General features: G+C 34.2%; 1 protein-coding gene across 1 annotated transcript; it reads right to left on the bottom strand.

Moving 5' to 3' along the window:
- Positions 1–757: 757 nt before the first annotated feature.
- On the bottom strand, positions 758–17,537 carry LOC126701390 (G patch domain-containing protein TGH). The gene is made up of 16 exons (XM_050399468.1): positions 17,180–17,537; positions 16,299–16,389; positions 16,100–16,194; positions 14,094–14,197; positions 11,508–11,569; positions 11,347–11,421; positions 10,792–10,943; positions 9,466–9,541; positions 9,226–9,312; positions 9,003–9,080; positions 7,489–7,633; positions 6,646–7,135; positions 6,242–6,505; positions 6,024–6,152; positions 5,064–5,279; positions 758–1,905 (listed from the first exon to the last, which is right to left on the bottom strand). The coding sequence occupies exons 1-16, from the start codon at positions 17,312–17,314 to the stop codon at positions 1,120–1,122; spliced, it is 2,985 nt and encodes a 994-aa protein (XP_050255425.1). The 5' UTR covers positions 17,315–17,537; the 3' UTR covers positions 758–1,119.
- Positions 17,538–20,008: the final 2,471 nt, after the last annotated feature.

The raw sequence follows: 20,008 nt of genomic DNA, 5'->3' as shown, positions 1-20,008 counted from the left end.
ATTCCTGGCTTCACAAATGAGTAAAGTGACTTTTAAAACAAACGGGTTGGTAACATAAAGCAAGCCCAAATCAATTGTGGGTACACTATCATTATCCCTAAATTTAACCATTGTTTTTGAAAACCAATAATGGAGCACAAACGAAAGGTTAAGATGGGCATTAGGAAGTAAAACCTCTTACAGGAAAGGAGCATTAGATAAAGAACAGCAGAGATTCAATGCATGAGAGGATAGAAAAATGGAAATGAAAAAATTGACATCAGTGTAAGACTTTCGTATGTGCGATCCCTTTATGCTTGTGCAGCATATTTGCATCTACTTCACAACTTAGTTTTCAGTTTCGCTAACTTCCGAACTCTTCTAGTTCCACCCATTATTCTGAAAATGTAGCTCGATTGCCTCTTCCCCACAGGCCCAATCCCCTCGACACTACTTGTAGCCTAGGAAAAAAAAAATGTGTGCATTTTCATGAGCCACGTTAAAGCAATCTTGCAATGGCAGCTGCTCATCAAAAACAATCCAGTCCAGAATCTTAAACCTAAACTCTTTAGGCATCTCTCCCATTTTTCCAGCCACTAAAAATCATTGGACCCGGTGTGTAAGACTTGAGGAAGGGGTACACCAGCATTGGGAATGACTCGCAGCTAGAGAGAGAGATGACCAAATTCTTATTATAAACATGTTAATGATATTACACCACTACAACAACAATTTTCTTGGTAATACGTACGCATCATTAGGCACTTGAGTAGATTAGTGACCTCTCGAAGCAAGTAAATCTATTGATAGGTAAATTGTACAATGGTGTTTCAAAAAGATCAATCTTCGCACTAAAGTGTAAACAAATTTCATGCAATGTTCGGACAACATAATTATGAAGCTTGTATCTCAATTCAGCAACAAAATTTTGATTTCAAAGCGAAGCTTCAGAAGCAGTGCAATATTACAAAGCATCCCCATCAACTTAGCTACAGGATATGGCAGGCTGCTCTCAAAGCTATTGTACAAAACTCTATTCAGAATGACTTTCCAATTTACTGCTTTTTCTATGCAAATTTCTAATCTGATATTTTTCCACAGATAGTATGATTCTGAATGTAAGGAAACAGAAGCTTCATGTCAATCCCTCTTTTTCCGTTTCTCTCTCTTAGCTTCTCTATGTTCTCTATCACTATCATATCGAGATCTGCCCGGAGAATCCCTGCTTCTATGCTTATGATGTTTTGAGTGTCTTCTGCTGCTACCACTTTTCTCTCGAGAGGATTCTTTCTTTCTCCCTTTTGACCTAGAACGGTAACGATCTCGATGATCACTGGATGAATCACTATCTGAATCACCACTTCTACGCCGATGTCGCCTAGACTGCTTTCTGCTCCTTTCATCTTCTGATGATGAATTGCTGTTCCAATTTTTGTGACGGCTTGAGGGTGTTTTAGCTTTGCTATCCTCATGGACCCTCTTTTCTAAATCAACTTTATCAAGGTTATTCTCAGTAGAACCAGTTTCCATATATATGCCAACACTTTTGGCCAACTTACCATGAATGACTTCATTCTTCTCAGACCTGCCCTCTATAGCAATCTTCCGGTTGTGAGGCACCTCATGATTTAAAGTCTCACTAAAAACGGTGGAAGAAGGGTTATTTTTAACAGGAAGGATATTGGAATCTCCCACATTGGTATTAGCAGCTTCTTTTTGTGAAGCAGAGGTCTTGGCCATATTTGTTGACTGGGGCAGATCAGGGGGAACCTCTAAGCCTAGTTCTTTACCCAAGGATTCCAAAAAGTCACCTGCAATTAAACGGTTTAATGTTGTAGTAGCCGCTTCAATCTTTTTTTCTGGATTTTCAACTTTGTTAAGACTGGTGGTTTCCCCTTCATCATCTGAATCATCAGAGAAAATAGCCTGCACAAAGAAGATGGTTAGAATTGCTACAAATAAAAAGTAACCACATATCGTACACATGGAATATGCCCAAGAACAAATGAAACACTGGAAATGGGCTATTTGTCATATAATGAATGACAGCAGAACCAGGGAGACAAACACAATTGTTGAACACCTACTGAACTAATCTTCAGGTCAACATGAACATATGTTGAATTTATCAAAAGATATACTAGTTGCTTTGGAAGTTGGCATTGGACAGAATATCATGCTGGTCAAAAGTGAGCAGTACTAAAAGTAAGGACTGTATCCATAATTTTTTTTTATGGACTGTAAGTTGACTAAACTTTGAGCAGAGAAGATAAGCTAGTCATGGCTGAACTACAAGAGCTACCCACCAAGAGAAAATATTTTTATTATCTTGGTCTAATCATCCATTGGGATTAAAATTAGAGCTGTGCTTTCATGCAACCATGGGAAAAAAAATGAAGGCAATTTCTATTGCAATAATTAAAGTGTGTATCTACTATTGGCAGGAAACATAATGTGAAGTCATCCTTTTACCCTACTTGTGGATAGAGGGAGAGGAGAGGGTAAGGGTACTCCTCTACCCCCTATCTCCCTCTATTCCAAACATACCATAAAGGGTAGTGTTGGTAAAAGCAAGGGGCTCACTTAAGCGCAAAGCGCAAGCGCGCGCCTAATTGAAGTGAAGCGCACATTTTTTAAAAATTATTTAAAAATTATTATTAATGAGAAATGCAACAATCAAATTATCATAAAAATTGAAATAAAACTTTTTATATAATTCATATAACATTTAGATATGCCCTACTTTTGCAATTTTAGCACAAAAATTGCAAGTCAAGTCATTTTATTTTTTTGGATAAGCTAGATATCAGTACTTCCATGTAATATCCTTTCTTAAATCTCCTATATCTATAATGCCCTATGACTAATTAGTAATATTAGTTAATAATTTAATTACTTAATGACTATAACTCTGGAAGAATTAGTTTGCTATGTTCAAAATCAACCACTAAAGTAAGTAAACAATTACCACATATATTATATCATACTTTTTTTTTCCATGAATGAGCTAAGAATATGACATTGCAACATGGTAATTGGTACCAAGGAGCTAGGTGGGTTACTATTTCAAGGAGAAAAAATAAAAATAGAGAAGATCTGGGAGGTTGTGGGTTGGGTTTTAGGACAAGTTATACTCAAAAAAAATAAAAAAATTTGATAAGTAATTTACACTAAAAATATACAAAATCAATGGTTTATATCAATAATGTCAAGATCCTATAGCTTTAATTCAGTTTTGGTTTTTTTTTTTTTTTTTTTTGAAAAATATAAAAAAGCTCCAAAAAGTGTGCTTTGAGCTTTTTCAAAAAGCTCAAAAAAGCGCGCTTAAAGCATGCTTCTTTGAATGAGCTTAGCTTTTAAGGCAAAAAGCACTGGAGCCTTGGGGCTTCGAGCTTTGAGCTTAAGTGCGCTTTTAACAACACTGATAAAGGGAGTAAAGGATTCAGGTATTCACACGCTCCCCCCCTACCCCCAATACACACCCACACAGATGGACAAGGAAGCTCATTCCAAACTGACGAGTCCATGGAGACAAGTAAAATTGTGTAAATTCAGGTATGACAGATATAGCAATTCAGAATTTGCATAATAAAGACCCTAGTGTATGTGATATCATCATAATGAATATCATAAACCAAATCCATCGAGCAAATTTATCCCACTACCATCAGGTGCATGCAATCAATCTCTAATAAAGATACATAGAAAGATTGGCAAAGTTATTGTGCAACAATGCACTCTATTACAAGCTAACTATAATGTAGATAGGTGCACGAAGAAAGAAAAGTATGACCGGTATGACCGGGTATCTCCATAGAAAGTTGAGCTAAAAGTTAAATTAATAGAATTATAATCATCCAATATCAGATCCAAGCTGATGTTCTCAACATTTAAGAACCAAATAAAGGGCCTCAGGCTAGAGCCTCTTTCATAGCTAACCAGTTAAAATAAAATATTACAGATAAATTACCAATTTCTTTGGCTAACAAGTTAAGCTTTTTTTTTTACACCCCTTTTTAGCTGAATTGATATGTTTAGAATTAATGCTTGCAGAGGATGATAAGCACCAATGGTGTAATTAAGCCGAACTGCCTCAAAAACCAAGTAAGATGGTCGCAACTTTTGGTCATTTCCTAAAAAAGTTAAATTAGCCATTATCCATGCACTCTATTACAAGCTAACTATAATATAGATAGGTGCACGAAGAAAGAAAAGTATGACCGGTATGACCGGGTATCTCCATAGAAAGTTGAGCTAAAAGTTAAATTAATAGAATTATAATCATCCAATATCAGATCCAAGCTGATGTTCTCAACATTTAAGAACCAAATAAAGGGCCTCAGGCTAGAGCCTCTTTCATAGCTAACCAGTTAAAATAAAATATTACAGATAAATTACCAATTTCTTTGATAAGCACCAATGGTGTAATTAAGCTGAACTGCCTCAAAAACCAAGTAAGATGGTCGCAACTTTTGGTCATTTCCTAAAAAAGTTAAATTAGCCATTATCCATGTTTAGAACATCCCCACCAAACACCCCCCCCCCCAAAAAAAAAAGCCAAAAAAAAAAAAACTAACAATGGTCTTCTTGTTGTTGCTTAAGGTCTTCTTGCAGTTTTAGTTATTAGTTGTCATGTGACATTTTGGGATTTTGACAGAGAGATGGAAGAAAGAAAGAGGAATAAGCACAATCCCCAGATATCCCTGATCTTTTTACTTCTAATTGGGAGAAAATTCCACTATTCACTATTATAAGACTTGTAAAAATGGCAAATTGAAATGGGTAATCTATAAAACTCCTCTATAACTTCTAGTGCTTGGATTTAAATTGCTTTTTATAAAAATTTTGTTATGTTATAAAAGTTCTCACCAAATCAACAGAAAAATTAGTTGGAGAGAGATTGTAATCCAACAGTCTGTTACATTAAAATAGTTTTCACCAAATCAACAGAAAATTTAGTTGGAGAAAGATTTTAAGCAAACTTATATAACATCAAGTAATAAACAGGCCATATTTTTTAAATGGGTTGCCCAAAATACTTTAAAAATTAAATAACAAGTACAATAAGACAGAACTAAAAGTACCTTGTACAGGTCAACTGGCCTCTCAACATTTTCGACTTCTACCTCAACTTCATTTTCCTTGTTAGCCACATCTTGGCTTATTCCTTGAACATCAGATTGAAGCATGGAGAAGTCTCTATTTGCAATTATAGTCTCTTCCACTTTTGTTTCTTTGGCCGAATCTGATGTAAAAATAAGAGTATCAATCTTGCTCCTCATCCGTGGAGCTGGTGCTGGCTGCAAATGGAAAAAGTATGTTGAGTTGATGTAATATTCAGAGAAGCAAAACTTATGACAGTGGCAATAATGCCCCTTCAGTGACGAGGAAACGTGGTATGTACTCTCATATGGAACTTCCATTCAAAAAGTGAAACAAGAATGAATATCCCAAAGAGAAATTTGAATTTAGTGAATCACAAGCCCCCCTCTATACAAGCGAGAGAGAGAGAGAGAGAGAGAGAGAGAACCAACAAAAACAAAACTACAATAGCTGGGGAAAAAGAGAAGAAAGGCAGGGGGGCTGAGGAAGAAAAAAACTCAATTTAGTTAGGAAACTTATCCATATTCCTGTGCCACCCCCTGCAAGAATCCAACTTATCTAGAAAGAAAAATAATGCCTCCCAATATAGCTGAACAAGAAATCTAAATAGACCAAAATAATATAGCAGCTCTGCAATGTTATTTTGGCTTCTTTGTGCCTTTTATGCATGAAGTAGTCCTTTTTTAATAAAATTATTCTTACTTATAATAAATAAATAAATAAGACAAAAAAGAAAAAGTTGTAGCCATGCTGAAACAGAAAAGAATAAATCTTTCCAGTAAACAGAAAGAAAGGGGAGATTTTTGGAGAAACAGGTGTTCCAGAAGAAAAAAGAAAAAAAAAAAAAAAGGGAGGGGGCAGGGTTTGGGGAGTAAAAAGAAAAGCTTTGAATAAGGCAGATCAGGAAACAGAACTGTAGGGAGGAAAACAGAATAAACTACCTTCCCCATATAAGGATCAATGAGATCAAAGCGCTTGCACAGGACAGGTGCAGGACGCCATTGAAATTCTTCTCGTTTCGGAAACATTTTCTTCGTAATCAGATCTTCAGCTTCAGTACCTTTAGCTTGCTGTTTCCAATGAAAAATTGAATCAGACACTAAAAAATTTTAAATAAATAAAATAAAATAAATCTAATATTTTACAACCTGAAACATACCTCTACTCCGCCAGAAGTGAACTGCATTCCTCCAGTTGCTGAAAAGTGCTTGCTTTCTTTACCCCACTGTCCTTTCTGTATTGCTTCAGCTGCGGCCTCAAAGTCTAATCTCTCACGAGCACGTGATGCTTCAGACATATTACTAGATCCACTAGAATCTGTAGAGCGAAGCCCTCCTTGGTACTTTTCCTTGAGAAACCGCTCAAATCTTTCTTGCTTTGCAGGATCATCTTTGAAAGGCTTCACAGCTTCATGCAACCCACTCTAAATTCCAGTGTTAGGAAAGGAAAAAATCAGCACTCTCCACTCTAAAGTCCATTATAAGGCAGTGGTCTAAAAAAATGAAAAAAGGGGAAGATATCCAATATGAATTGGAGTTGAATAAAAAGGAAGATGCAACTCACAGATGATGCAGGTTCAGTAAATGTATCTGAAAGATTGAATTGGAGTTGAATGCCTTCTGCAGAAGCAACAGATGAACTCAAATCTTTAATGCTTCTTTCCAAAGGCCTTTCCCCTAAGATTTTACCACGGCTCTCTGCTGTCATCTTCCGCATACTTGAAGACAGCTTCACATCCACTTGCTGCCTGCTTTGATCGGTACGCTTCTGTCGCTCCTCCCACAGCTTCCTTGCATAATAATCATGGCCATTTCCTCCAGTAAGAAAATTAAATAATGGATTCGACTGATTCTTTTCTTTGGAGAGATCCTCATATAATTTACCACATCGAGCTACTAAAGTTGCAACCCCTTCAATTAAGAGTTTCAGATTATTATCCTCTGGAGGAGGGACCTCTGGTGGAGGAGAATCAGCAAGCCTGTAGTTTGTCTCAAGAGGACCAGGAAATTTGTGGCAGGGTACAAAATCTTTTGGAATCACAGGAGGATCAAACCTGAAGAATTTTTCAAAATGACTCAGTTACAATCCTGGAGGAAGGGATAAACAAAGAGAAATGTGTGAAAGTAACTACATTTTTTTGAAAAGAGAATATCACGTTTAAATTAAAAATCACCACAAACTAAGAATAAATAATAACACTTCAGATATTTATTACTAATGAAAGACATTCTATCCAGTTGTATACATTATAACACTACAGTTTTTGCCAATGGGCTCTCTTTCATGGCCATTTCAAGGTCCAGAATTAACCTGTTATTATCAGAAATTTGTGGGACTTGAGATTCTATCAATCCACAAATAATGAAATTAAAATAATAAGAAGAGAAAAACAACTACTACTACTACCGTTCCAACTGGTAGTCAGAATTTGATGCAACTCTAAAGCCAGGCAGAACACCTGTTTCCTTTGCAAGCAACTTTGGTTTACTGTCTGTCATCAACCTTGATGGCTCTTCAACTTCTTGAACATAAGTATCCACAAAGTCAAAACCTGAAAAGCAAATTTCTTAGTCAGATAAACTAGATTGTGTGCATTAGTATAATCTAAAAGTGAAATTAATGAAGGACTGGACATGTAACTAGAAGAACTGTTTGCCCCATCACAGACAGGCAACTTTCAGAAGCAGCACTTTTCCTAATTTTGGAAAATAATAATAATAATAAAATTTCAAAAGGAAAAAGAAAGCAACAAAAAAAAAGTAAATAAATAAACAAAGCAGCCAGCATCCTGAGCAATACTTCAAAACCTGATTGATCAACAACATCAGATACCATACAACATTACACAATTATCTTATGTGAAATATTATCGCATATAAAACATGAAAGTTAAAACCTTTTTCTCTTTTGTAACTGGTAAAAATTCCTAATTTGGAGACAAGTCCCAATGAAATGAGCAGAAACATTAAAAGCGAGAAGAGATTATCTTAATTATGACAGGGAAAGATAGCACTGAGGAAGCATGGACACAGTCACGGGTACTAGTACAAGTACGGGTATGACACTGCAACATGAGCAATTTTTGAAAAATCATAACATGACACAGCCAGTAAATGAAGTATCTGTACTTCTTAGAGCTTATTGGTGACATCATAGAATATTTCTATTATTGTGTACATAAGAAAAAAGAATGCAAAATGGCCAAAGCGGATACAGCAGCTGTGCTAAGCCCAACAAACATGAGACAAACACAGGGCAGAGAATGTGAGAAATATTGCATGTCCAATCAGCCCATTAGGAGGGAAAGAAAAATTAGTGATCCCTAGTGGAAAATTATCATGATTTCCAGCCAACCAATCAGCAAAATGGTTTCCTTCTCAATGAATGTGAGAAATTTTCATGTCCAATCCTAACCTCAACAAGTTTTCAGTTTTCAGTACTTCCTCTATTTGGGTCAGACAGGTATGGGGTTTAGAAAGTTTACTAATTACTGTTTTCCAATCGGACTCTAAAACAACCTTTTCGTACCCACATGCCCCACTAAAAAAGAGCTTCGCAATAAAAGTAGCCAGGTCACTTTGACCTCAAATTTTGACTTCAGAATACAGTTTCAGATCTCCATGCAACTCATTTTGAAGTTTTTCAAAATTGAAATGCAAATTGGCCTGATCAAGAGAAAGGTCAATGGTACTGCAGTTTCCTTGTCCAACAGTTGATTCATGCAGATTATAACAAAGAACATTCTGATTATTACTTATAGGGCTACCCAGTTCAAAACTAAGACGGATTGACATTCTGATATGTTGGATCAACGGGTCAGGTACAGGTTTCAAAACATTGCATAAACCTCTGTAAAACTGAGTGACTATTAGCTAAACAAACAATTTATAAAGCTAATCTAAAAGCAAAGAAAAACTAACCAGCAGCATAGACATCCTCATCTTCAGCATCAAATTCTTCAAGTGCTCCAATGCCAAAACCAGGAGCAACATTTCCTGCTGATGAATTCAATTTAATAGGTCAAATAAACGTCAAAACAAGAAATCCATGAAAGCAAAACAGAAGAATCAAAGACAGACACAGCTGTAAGTACCATAGCCAACAAGGACATGTTTAACCAATTAATCAGATGATAGATCTTACACTTGAAACCAAAAAGGTTATCTTTCGTTGAGTACGCTTTTCTATTTCCCGTCTCCCTTTTCCCAGACATGCGTGATCTTTTCTTTTCTGAGTACATTATACGAAAAATCAATTAAAAAGAGAAACAGAAATAAAAAATAAAAAATAAAAAAAAAAAAACTGAAAAGCAGTGAAGATACAGTTGCACTGCAGCTATCAAAGAGTTGGCAGCAACCTAATATGTTTTAAGAAATTACATACCCCTAAACTCGGGAGCATGCTTATAAGGATCAAAACCTAAACCATACAAGTCCTGCTTTGGATTGCGCACATAAACCTGAAGTAAGAAAAAGTTGTCAGAGACATTTTTTACTGCCACTGAGAGGGAATTTTTTGAGGATCCATTTAGAACTGATAATAGCTAATGAATCCATAAACTAAACAACAATGATGATAAAACCAATGATTGTTAATTATAACATAATTTTTTACTTTCTGCCTGGAAAATCAGGTAAATATATTCAAGTTCTGGCTGAGAATTGAACCCAGCTAAGTGGCACAAGACAACATAAACAGATGTTAGCTGCCGAGCCAGCAGGGCATTGTCAAAAAACAGATCAGACATAGACAAATTGGAAAAAAGAATGAGATTTTTTTCTGCAGATAACAAGAATATAATTAAGACAACTGTTTCCCAACTCTTAAATATAAAGTAAAGAAATATGCACCCCCACCTCTCAGCCCAAAACCCAAAGCTCTTATACATGATAGTTGATACCACCACAGTTTGAGACAACGGAAATATATTCTATACCCAAGAGTTCAACTCCAACATGATTATTTTAAAATACACAAGGAGAAAATTATTAATCCAAATGACAGCAAATAGAAAAGTAATCATATCAAGTCTCTGACTCTCCAGAAGGTAATGGAATTTCAATGCATATCAGTCTATGTTAATTAGCACAGACATTATTAACCATGGCATTGCAACAGAACATGATACTAAACCTTTGATGTAATCATTTGCCAAGATATACATGGAAAATTAAAAAATCTTGAGCAAAATAAATTGAAACCAAAGTCATCAAATGTTATCTCCAGGTGAAAAATGGTTAAATTTTTCAATATTAGTGTTTGTTTTTTGAATTAAAATTTAAAAAGAAAAGGTAATACAAAGTTATTAGTCAGTCCAGATAATCACAATCCAATTACCATAAACAACATTCTTAACTAAAACAGTTATTCTAGGATGACCTTGCAATTCATTGAAAAACCAATCATAGAATACTAAAGCAGGGCTATGGTCCAGGAAATAATTCTAAACGCATGCAGCAGAACCTCTTTGGGGCTCCAAAAACTTAATAGTGTTGGAAAGTCAACCCACAAATTTTTTTTTTTTTTAAATCATACCAAAAATAAAACAATAAATGGACATAAGTTTGAGCAAATCTATGGCATAATTTATGGAGAAGAAAAAAAATCAAAAAGAGTTACCCATCACACATCATCCAATTTGATCTATATAACTTATAAGGGTTCAAAGGTAGAATCAAGAACTAAAAAGACCGTGGGAAGATTTCTCACAGGTGTACTTTGATAAGACTGGACATCATCATTAGTAGGCTGCTCAGTAATACTTTCAAGGTTGCCCTGAACAGACTCAGACTCAGCTAGCTGTGCTTTTGCATCATCAGAAGAAAATGCCAAGAAAGCCTTACGAGCTTCTCTACGAGCATCTATAAGTAAATAACAAAGACATGGAGTGAGATACATTTGTGCCGAAATCTACTTAAACTAGGAAAAATTGCAATCAACAAAATAGAAGCAGAATCAGATGTTATTTCCCATGATCAACACATTGTAATTTAGAAAAAACTGAATCAATGTCTACTTGGCATCTGTTATGCATGAACGTTCAGCCAATAACAGCAAAGCAAACGAAACAGGCAGTATACTAACTGAATTCTGTAAGACACATAAAGGCAGGCTGTATGTACGTCAACCCACATATTAATTTCTAATTTCTAAGCCCCAGGCTCAAGCAGAAATATAGGAATCAAGACACATGCTACGAAGGAAGCCTAACATCAGATGAAATGAATAAAAAAGTAATAATTAAATAAATCTTGAAATAAATACCATATAGTGAATTAGGGCGTGAATCCTTAATAGAGTGACCATGTCGCCATCCCATCTTCAGCAGCAATTTTACACCTAATCAAAAAAAGCAAACTATAAGATACAGGATTTGTATCAAAAACACCATTAGCACACATTATTCCACATTAACTGAAACAAACCAATAGACTCTGTGGCTGGAAGAACTAATTCGTCAGGGATAGGTCCAGGAATCGCTGATGGCCTGCAATACATGACAAACATAATATAAACAAACCAGAAAAACCTTTCACGAAGCTGTCTTCATGAAATAAACATGCATCAAGAAATATATAACAATTACTTGGAACTTTCAAAAGACAACTAAAGGAAAAGAAAAAAAAGTCCATTTACTAAATCATTTATCATCATGTTTACTATTTATATGTGTTCACCGGAGCATGGGAACAAAAAAAAAATTGGAGTGCAACGCTTCATAAAGGTACACTTCTTTTTGGAATGATTTCATTTGGTTCTGAAGTGAAGATCTATAATGTGTTTTCTCAGTCACAAAAATATAGCAAATTTTGATTTATCAATCTTCTTCCCAGAGTTTATGCAAATTAACAGAAAATAGTTCTTTTTATAAAGAAAAGTAACTTTATCATAAAAAGGAGGAAGCTCATATACAACCAGTAGTTCAGGTCTCAAAAAATTTTTAATTAAAAAATAAGTATAATAAAAAATTAAAAATTATTATACAAACATACATACATACATACATACATATATATAAATATATATATATATATATTTGTGTGTGTGCGCTGAATGTATACTGCCTAAAGCAGTCAACCCATCATACAAAGTTCTCAAAAATTTTAAAACTAAAATAAATAAAAACCAATCATACAAAGATCTCAAAGACTAAAAAATAAAGGGGAAATTACACTTTTCCACCCAAAATTATACCCCATTTTACACTTTGCCCCCTTAACTATTGAAATGCACAATTGAACCCCCCCCCCCCCCCCCCCCAAAAAAATCTCTTGCCAACGAACAAAGGAGTAGAAGATGGCCCAAACAATAGAGTATAAGATAATCAACTGACTACTAATTTTGCACATACAACACCAATCAATACTAAAAAAAAAAAAATTAAGAATAAAAAATCATTTTCCAAAGATTATTTACAATTAAAATCTTTCCTCTTATGTGCTAAAAAGATGCAATCAAAGATCTGGGGGGCTGTTCCTTATTGTTTGAAAATAAAGGAATATGCATAACTCAAAGGCAAAGAACATTAGATAATTGAACTTAAGTCAAAGCTTATGGGAATGCTATTTGAGTGGCGAAAAGGTAATTCACCTTCTTTCGATTTAGATTCTGATCTTTTAGCCTTTTTGGAGAGATTGTATCTTGGTTAATTTTTGTTTTATTTCTTCTTTTAGAGTGTCTATAGGATACTCCCTTGTGTACTTGGGCCTCGTCCTGTTTTTCTTTATCAATGAATTTCTTATCTTACCGATCAAAAGAAATCTTTCCTAACATAGTTGTCCAAGTGAAGAAAGCAAACTTCCAAAACGCCTTAGCACCCCATGTACTCTTCCAAGAGAAATATATACCAGTAGACCCTCTCAACAACCCAGCAGAGAGAAGGAATAGTAAGATATTAAAACACCAAGGACATGACACAAGAGTTAAAGACATTACTTTTAACTCTCTGGCGATTTGCTTGATAGTTGTACTTTCCATGCACCATAGCTTTTTATGTTTAGCTGTTTCCTTAGCACACTGCCTGTGTGCTTTGGTTCCTTAGTATGATTTCTATATTTTTCAATGAAGTTTTATTACTTCAAAAAAACAAGTTCTGGTTGTTAACAACACTCCTAATAAGATTTTAGAATTCCAAAAGTCTATTTATTTTCACAAAAATATTGGAATTTTAAACCCACCTCAATTGCTAATTCCTATTGACTTTATAAGAAATATAATCTCATAAACAAGTTATCATGTTTACTCTATAAAAATAAAATAAAATAAAAATATGCCTTTTCTATGTGATAGCTTTGGGCAAAAGAGAGCTTGGACCACATCAAAAATACAATTTGGCTCATGCAAGCTCAAGAGGTTTTTTTTTCATGTGAAATACATGAGATGGCCGAGCAAATTGTGTCTGTAAAATACAATAACATTGGTGAACAGGAGATATTATTATTACTTGAAAAGGCATACCTAGTACAACAACCTGACTCACTTGATTTGACATATTCCATTCCTCTGGTAACAACACCACCTAAGTTACAAATTTAATTTAGACTTTAAACTCACAATTAAAGAATGAGATTAAGACTTGATAGCCGAAAGCATTCAAACAAGGCCATGGGCAAAATGGCATCTCCACTCCTCCTAACTGTAGCATTATGGGTGAGGTCGTGGGTTCCAAATCCAATGAGTGCATGAGTAATTACCGGCCAACGGAAAAAAGGGCTAAAATCATCACTCTAGAAAAAAAACTTTTCCTAAGATGTTTTCACCCTAACTAGATCATCTATATTATAAAACAATGTAGCACATTATGTGTAATTAGTTTTATCCAACTAACAAAGGTTTTATTTATTGGTCATACATATTCAAAATTACAAGTCCCATCAGAATTTATCTTAACCCCTGGTATCACAAGTTTCAAACTCTTGCAAGTCAACATGATTAACAAATAGATAAGCATCAATTGAAAATTTGATTCCATGATATGAATTATCACCAAAAACATATAATTAACATCTAACCTTTGCTGTTGTTCCTTCTCAGCTTGTTTACGAGCAAGTTCTCCCGCTGTAAATCCAAATGTATCAAACTGCATTGATGTCCCCAAAGATTGACCTTCCAAATCCTAAAATGTGAAAACAATGTGAGTTAAAAAGCTTTCAGTCTTTTATTATTATTTTTTTTTTTATAAGTGATTCTGAGTCTTATAATAAATCCATAGTCTCAACAAATTAACTTCCTGAATGCTATGACCACATTCACTGTAAAAGAATTGCTAATTAGATGTGTCTAACCATGGATTGCATATCATCAATTATAAATTTAAGTCTTTCAATGTGTCAATGAAAGTGCTCTATTCACAACACACAGATACCACAGGAGAATAAGAAAAATGAGCACCAATCATCAAATCGCTGTTTTAAAAAGGACCAGTGGCTGAACTGGTCATTCATGAACCAGCCCCAACTCTGGTATGGTTATACCTTATTAACCATTTTTAATTAAAAACTGAATTGAACCATAGGACCAACCATTTGAAGATCAACCATGAGTCAAACTGGTCATTGAACCAACCAGTTCGTTATAATCAACCTAAATGAAAAAAATTGTTTAGTACATCATTAGCAAGTTCCAAACCTTAGAAAATTGATATGCAACAACGTTACATAGGCCAACTCAATGTTTGTGCCATGTCTCACACTGACAATACATACACATTTGTTAACAAATCAACAACCAAAAATTATTACATACAAAAATAAAAAATTGTACAAAGGGATAGCTGCAATTTGTTCTTTTTCATCTATGTTGGATTTTGCTGAGTTATGAAACTTTAGAAGTAAGTATACTTTTGTTTTCTTGCGTATGCCTTGAGTATACTAGGGTAACGAACTTTTTTTTCTCATGCATACTACATTAACACGCCCTTTTTGGCTTTTGCACTCATTCAATACATGTTCATTATTTATCCATACATACATATGTCTGTGTGTGTGCGTGTGTGTATAATTTGTATATGCTACAATTTAAACCCAAACTTTTTTTTATTGGTAAGTTATACACAGGGATCTTGAATCCATGATCTCACCATCCACATTACACTTACAAGGGAAGGAGATGCAATTTGAGCAAGACTCATTGGTAACTTGAACTCAAACTTTTATAGTCATTTTTCCTCTTAACATTCTTTTTGATAATTCAATAGTTGGGGATGGGAAAATTTGAACCCTAAACATCTCCATTGGAAACACGAAGAGATGCTAGTAGAGCTACATAAAAATAAAAAATAAAAAAAATAAAAATCCAGTTTTTAGAATCATGCCTCTTTTTTTTTTTTTTGGTAGGGAGGGGGCCGCCGGGGGGGGGGGGGGGTGGAGGGGGTGGGTTTCAGTCGTCAACCATTTCTTCTTCTTCTTCTTCTTCTTCTTCTTTGTTTATAAGATGAACTTAGTTATGCAAAAATTAGAATATATCTACTAATCCCCCCCCCCCCAAAAAAAAAGGAACAAATAGAACATGGGATACCTATCTTCATGTACAAAAAGGAAGAGCCATTTTATGATCAAACTGGCAGTTCAAAAGATGGATTGATATTTTCTCTTGTTTGATAGAGTAGAAAAGCAGAAAGAAGGAAAAAATGAGGGATGATTATTTTCTATCCAGGCCCATCATTTTTAATCTCCCCAAAATGGGAAGAAAATAGAAGAGAAAATTTCTTACATAGGTGATTTGACAATCTTTTTTCTTATAGGTAGTGATTTGAAAATCTTATTCCTATAGTATACTAAAATCGATTCAATACAAAATGCTTTTTTTCTCTCCACTTTTCTATCCCTCGTACCAAACTCTATAATGAAGACATGTATGTGTGTGTGTGTATATCTATTCCTTCATTTTTTTTCCATACTCCTTACATTTTCTCTCTCTCACGTCTCTATCCTCCCTATCAAACAAAGCCTAATTGAAACATTACTATGCAAAATAAATAAATAAAAATTTATCTTGACAAATCCAAAATGAAACATACAGCTCTCTCATCTTCATCTAAAAAGTTCAAAATGCTTTGTTGCTTGACTTCAGCTCTATTCTTACGGGATGATACAAACTTCTGTGGAGCCCACCCTGCACATTTGTTTCACACAGTTCAGATGTTAACTAATACTCAGAGTCTCAAAGTTAAGAAGAAGAAAAAAATGACTGTCCTTATTCAGAAGGTAAAAATATACCCTCTTTCGATCCCACAGTATTATAATAACCAGCAGAAAAACCTCCAGTAAATGCTCCATGAAATCTTCTCCTCCCTTCTTCATCTGTAACCTAAATATTAAAACAAATCAAGATAATAGTGGGCCAGCATTAGTAAAGCCGCGTCACCTCCATTTGTTGTAAAATCATAACAAGAACCATTTGGATAATCTTTTTACTACTATTTAAAGCAATGTAATAACCTTCGAATTAGATTTAGATTCTATATGACCAAGTATATGCAATTCAAAATCCAACGCTTGATTCAAGGTCCTACAAGAGTTTGATTATTCAGCATTGCATTTTATATAGAAGTAGGCAGAACCTCCTGGGCATGAGGATAAACTGCTTAGCCCGACAGGGGTGAAAAGCCCCTGGATTACCCGGTAACCGGTTCTGGTGGGTGGTATCAATTGCCCGTACAAGTTTGATTAACAGTGAGGATTGTTGCATTTTTTCTTCTAAATTGCTCCCTTTTGAGAAATCAGATTTTGCCTCTAATACTATGTAAAAACACAAATAAGCAATCCTAATTCTATAAGAAATCAAAACAATGCAAGAACATCATGATTCTGCACCATCAAAAACAAGCCTAACCCACTACTTATAAACTGAGCATAATTACACCATGCAAAATAGAACTCAATCCAATTCACAACACATTTCAGTGTTACCCATGAAAATCACTAAAATCACTTATAGCTGAATCTCAAAAAACTCTTTTTAAGCAATTCATCAAATTTTTCTTCCATATTTTCAAGAGGTAAACAGTTTTTCATATTCAAATGGAAAATAAATTGGTTTCTTCTCACTTTCCTAGGAACCAAACAAAGAGGAAGGACCAAAAAAAAGGAGTTAGTACCTCTTGTTTCCAAACAGGGAGGGTTCGGAGTTGACCGGAGGCTTCGGCCACGGCTTTCTTCTTTCGGCTTGTGATCTCTTCCTCGCGCTCTATCGGTGTTCCGAAGAACACGAAATCGTCTTCGTCCAAATCCATTTCTTCTATTTCTTTATCACAATTTTGAAGTTGAAAAAATTAAGAATATGAGAATTTCGATGGGGTTGATTTAAACCCTAACGATCGAACTTTGGGTTTATAGGGTTTGCGTGGTGAGTATTTGATGATTGCAGAACAGAGCAAAGAGGGAGAGAGTCATGGAGTAGGGAAGGGGAGTGATAGGGTTACATGCATAGAGAAGTCAGAAGTGCTTAGCTCAACCTTTGATTTTGATTGGGCGCTATTTTTCTTTTTTCCTTTTTCATTCTTTGGATAAAATACTATTTTATTAAAAAAATTGTTTCTCACCTTTTTTTTTTTTTTTTTTTTTTTAATCTCTTTACTGGCCCAAAATGGTCATATACTATTGTTTGGCCTAATATTTAGCAATATACTAACGTTTGTGAAATATTTAGTAATTTATCACTTTTTTGAAAGAATTTGGGAAACTCGAGTTTGTCATGCAACTCAAATTCTAAAAACTCAAGTTCTTTGAAAAAATAGTTTTTAAATTTGCCATGCTATTTTTTATGGAACTCGAGTTACATCAAAAAATTTCCATGGAACTCAAGTTTGTGAAACTTGATTTACATGGCAAACTCGAGTTTCACAAACTCGAGTTTAAAAAATTAGTAGATCCCTAATTATTTCGCAAACAATAGTAAATCCATACATATTTTGCCAAACAGTGATACTTGGCCATTTTGACCCTCTTAACTATTCTAAAGTTCGTTTCTCATCCCTATTGAAAATGTTATTTTTTTTGTCGTTAAACTTTACCAAATGTATGTATTTAGGTCTTAAACAATTGAAGAAGAAAAAAAAATCTTTTTTATCTATATTTTTGTCTCTAACCTATTAAAAAAAACTTTTTATAAATTTTAAAATGAATTTTTTAAAGTTTAAAGGCAAAAAACAAATTTTTAGTAAAATTTAGAGACCAAAATAATACTTTACCTTTTTTTTATTAAGGGGTGTTGGGTTTAAACCACGAACACTACACTATAAAGGGCATTATTGCTTATTACAATTGGGATTCTACCCCAATTGTCAAGCTTCCTACTAGTACATTTTCCTTTTAATATTCTTCATACTCCTTTAGCCATAATCCAAAGGTTTCTTGCACTTGGACCAAAACCTCACCAGATTTCCCTCTTTTTCAATCCAACTTACTCCCCACGTTTTTACTTTTTTATTCAAGAAACTTAAATTTCTAAGAGTCTCACATCACTTAGAGACTCATCCCTAGCTCCCCAACATCTAGTATAAATACCCCCCCTCCACCATCTATTCAAAATAGTCTAAAAATCCTCAAAGCTTCCTAATAAACTAAGATTTCTCCTCTCTCTCCATTTGTTCCTAGACTCCCTACTCTCTAGAGTAAGTAGTAAGAAGGTGTCTTTAGTGTCTTGGACCTCCTATTCTCAATTCACTATAAGGGATAATTTGGACCTCTAAGTCTCAGGCTACCAACTTTGTATTAATGAATCCACTTCTACAAATAAATTATTGCTTGGAGTGCTTAAGAGTGCTAATGCATGCCAATAAGATTTCTAAACTTTTTTTTTTTTAATTATGCCCTACCTATTTAGGATTAAAGTATATCTTTTATTTATAGTTCTTCAAATGTTAGATCTAGGTTGCTCTTAGCTTTTTGTATGATTTGGGTTTTTCAATTCAAATAACATGTTCACATGCTCTTAGATTAGGGTTTATCACATCACACACATATTCACCAGATCTTTCAATCCTTTTAATGTCAACTTTATGCATGGCTAGAATAGAGTTTCATCATGCTCTTACTTGTTTCAATCTTTGCAATCATATGTTATTTGATGATATAAACTCTTGAATGATGTGATACAATTATTATCCACTAAAGTCTAAAAAATTGGTTTTACTAGTAGGTTGGGTGTCTAACACCTTTCCAATCCTGTAACCTAACCTCTGAACTTAGATAAAGGCTTAATAGATTATGTTCTTTCTTGTAATTTTCTCTTTATTGATTGTAACTATGAAACAAAGTTTTGTATTTTTATTTTAGATTGTATTTAGGACCAAAACAATGTAATTTGTTGTTACTATCAAAGAAATGTACAATTTAAATTCATCAACAAATATGCACTTTTCAATTCATCTAGTTTTTTTTTTTTTTTTTTTTTTTTTTTTTTTTTTTTTTTTTCCAATTAAATAAGTGATGATTCCATATAAAACTCTTAATTTAGGGGGATGATAACATCAGTAGAACCTCCACTCTTGAGAGACAATAACACAATTCTACCCATTCGCGTAGGTTATGCCAAAAACGTTAATTTGAAGGTTTGAGGCTAGGCGTGAGGACTCTCACACCTGCCCCAACATCTCTTTAGGTCATTTTTGAAGTTCTTAGAAGTGACTTTAGTCATTTTAAATATTGATATACATAGGATACATTAGAAAATCATTCTAATAATTGTTAGGAATGTTATCAAACAACCAAGCATAAGAATGTTACATTATTGGAATGTGATGGTAATGTAACTAAAACAAACATCAGAATGTTAACATTCCTAAAACATGATTCTATGAGTCAACAATTCCATGAAATGGTATAGATCATGGGGTAATCTTTTAGGTGGAATTTGGTTTGGGAGAATGTATATTACTCCTAACATCCAGATTTCAAGGAATGTGTTACCTAACAATTTGGATACT

The sequence above is a fragment of the Quercus robur genome, chromosome 10 (assembly GCF_932294415.1).
Source record: "Quercus robur chromosome 10, dhQueRobu3.1, whole genome shotgun sequence".
Taxonomy (NCBI): Eukaryota; Viridiplantae; Streptophyta; class Magnoliopsida; order Fagales; family Fagaceae; genus Quercus; species Quercus robur.
Note: the sequence above shows the minus strand (reverse complement) of the source record. Positions and strands in the feature narration are given on the sequence as shown.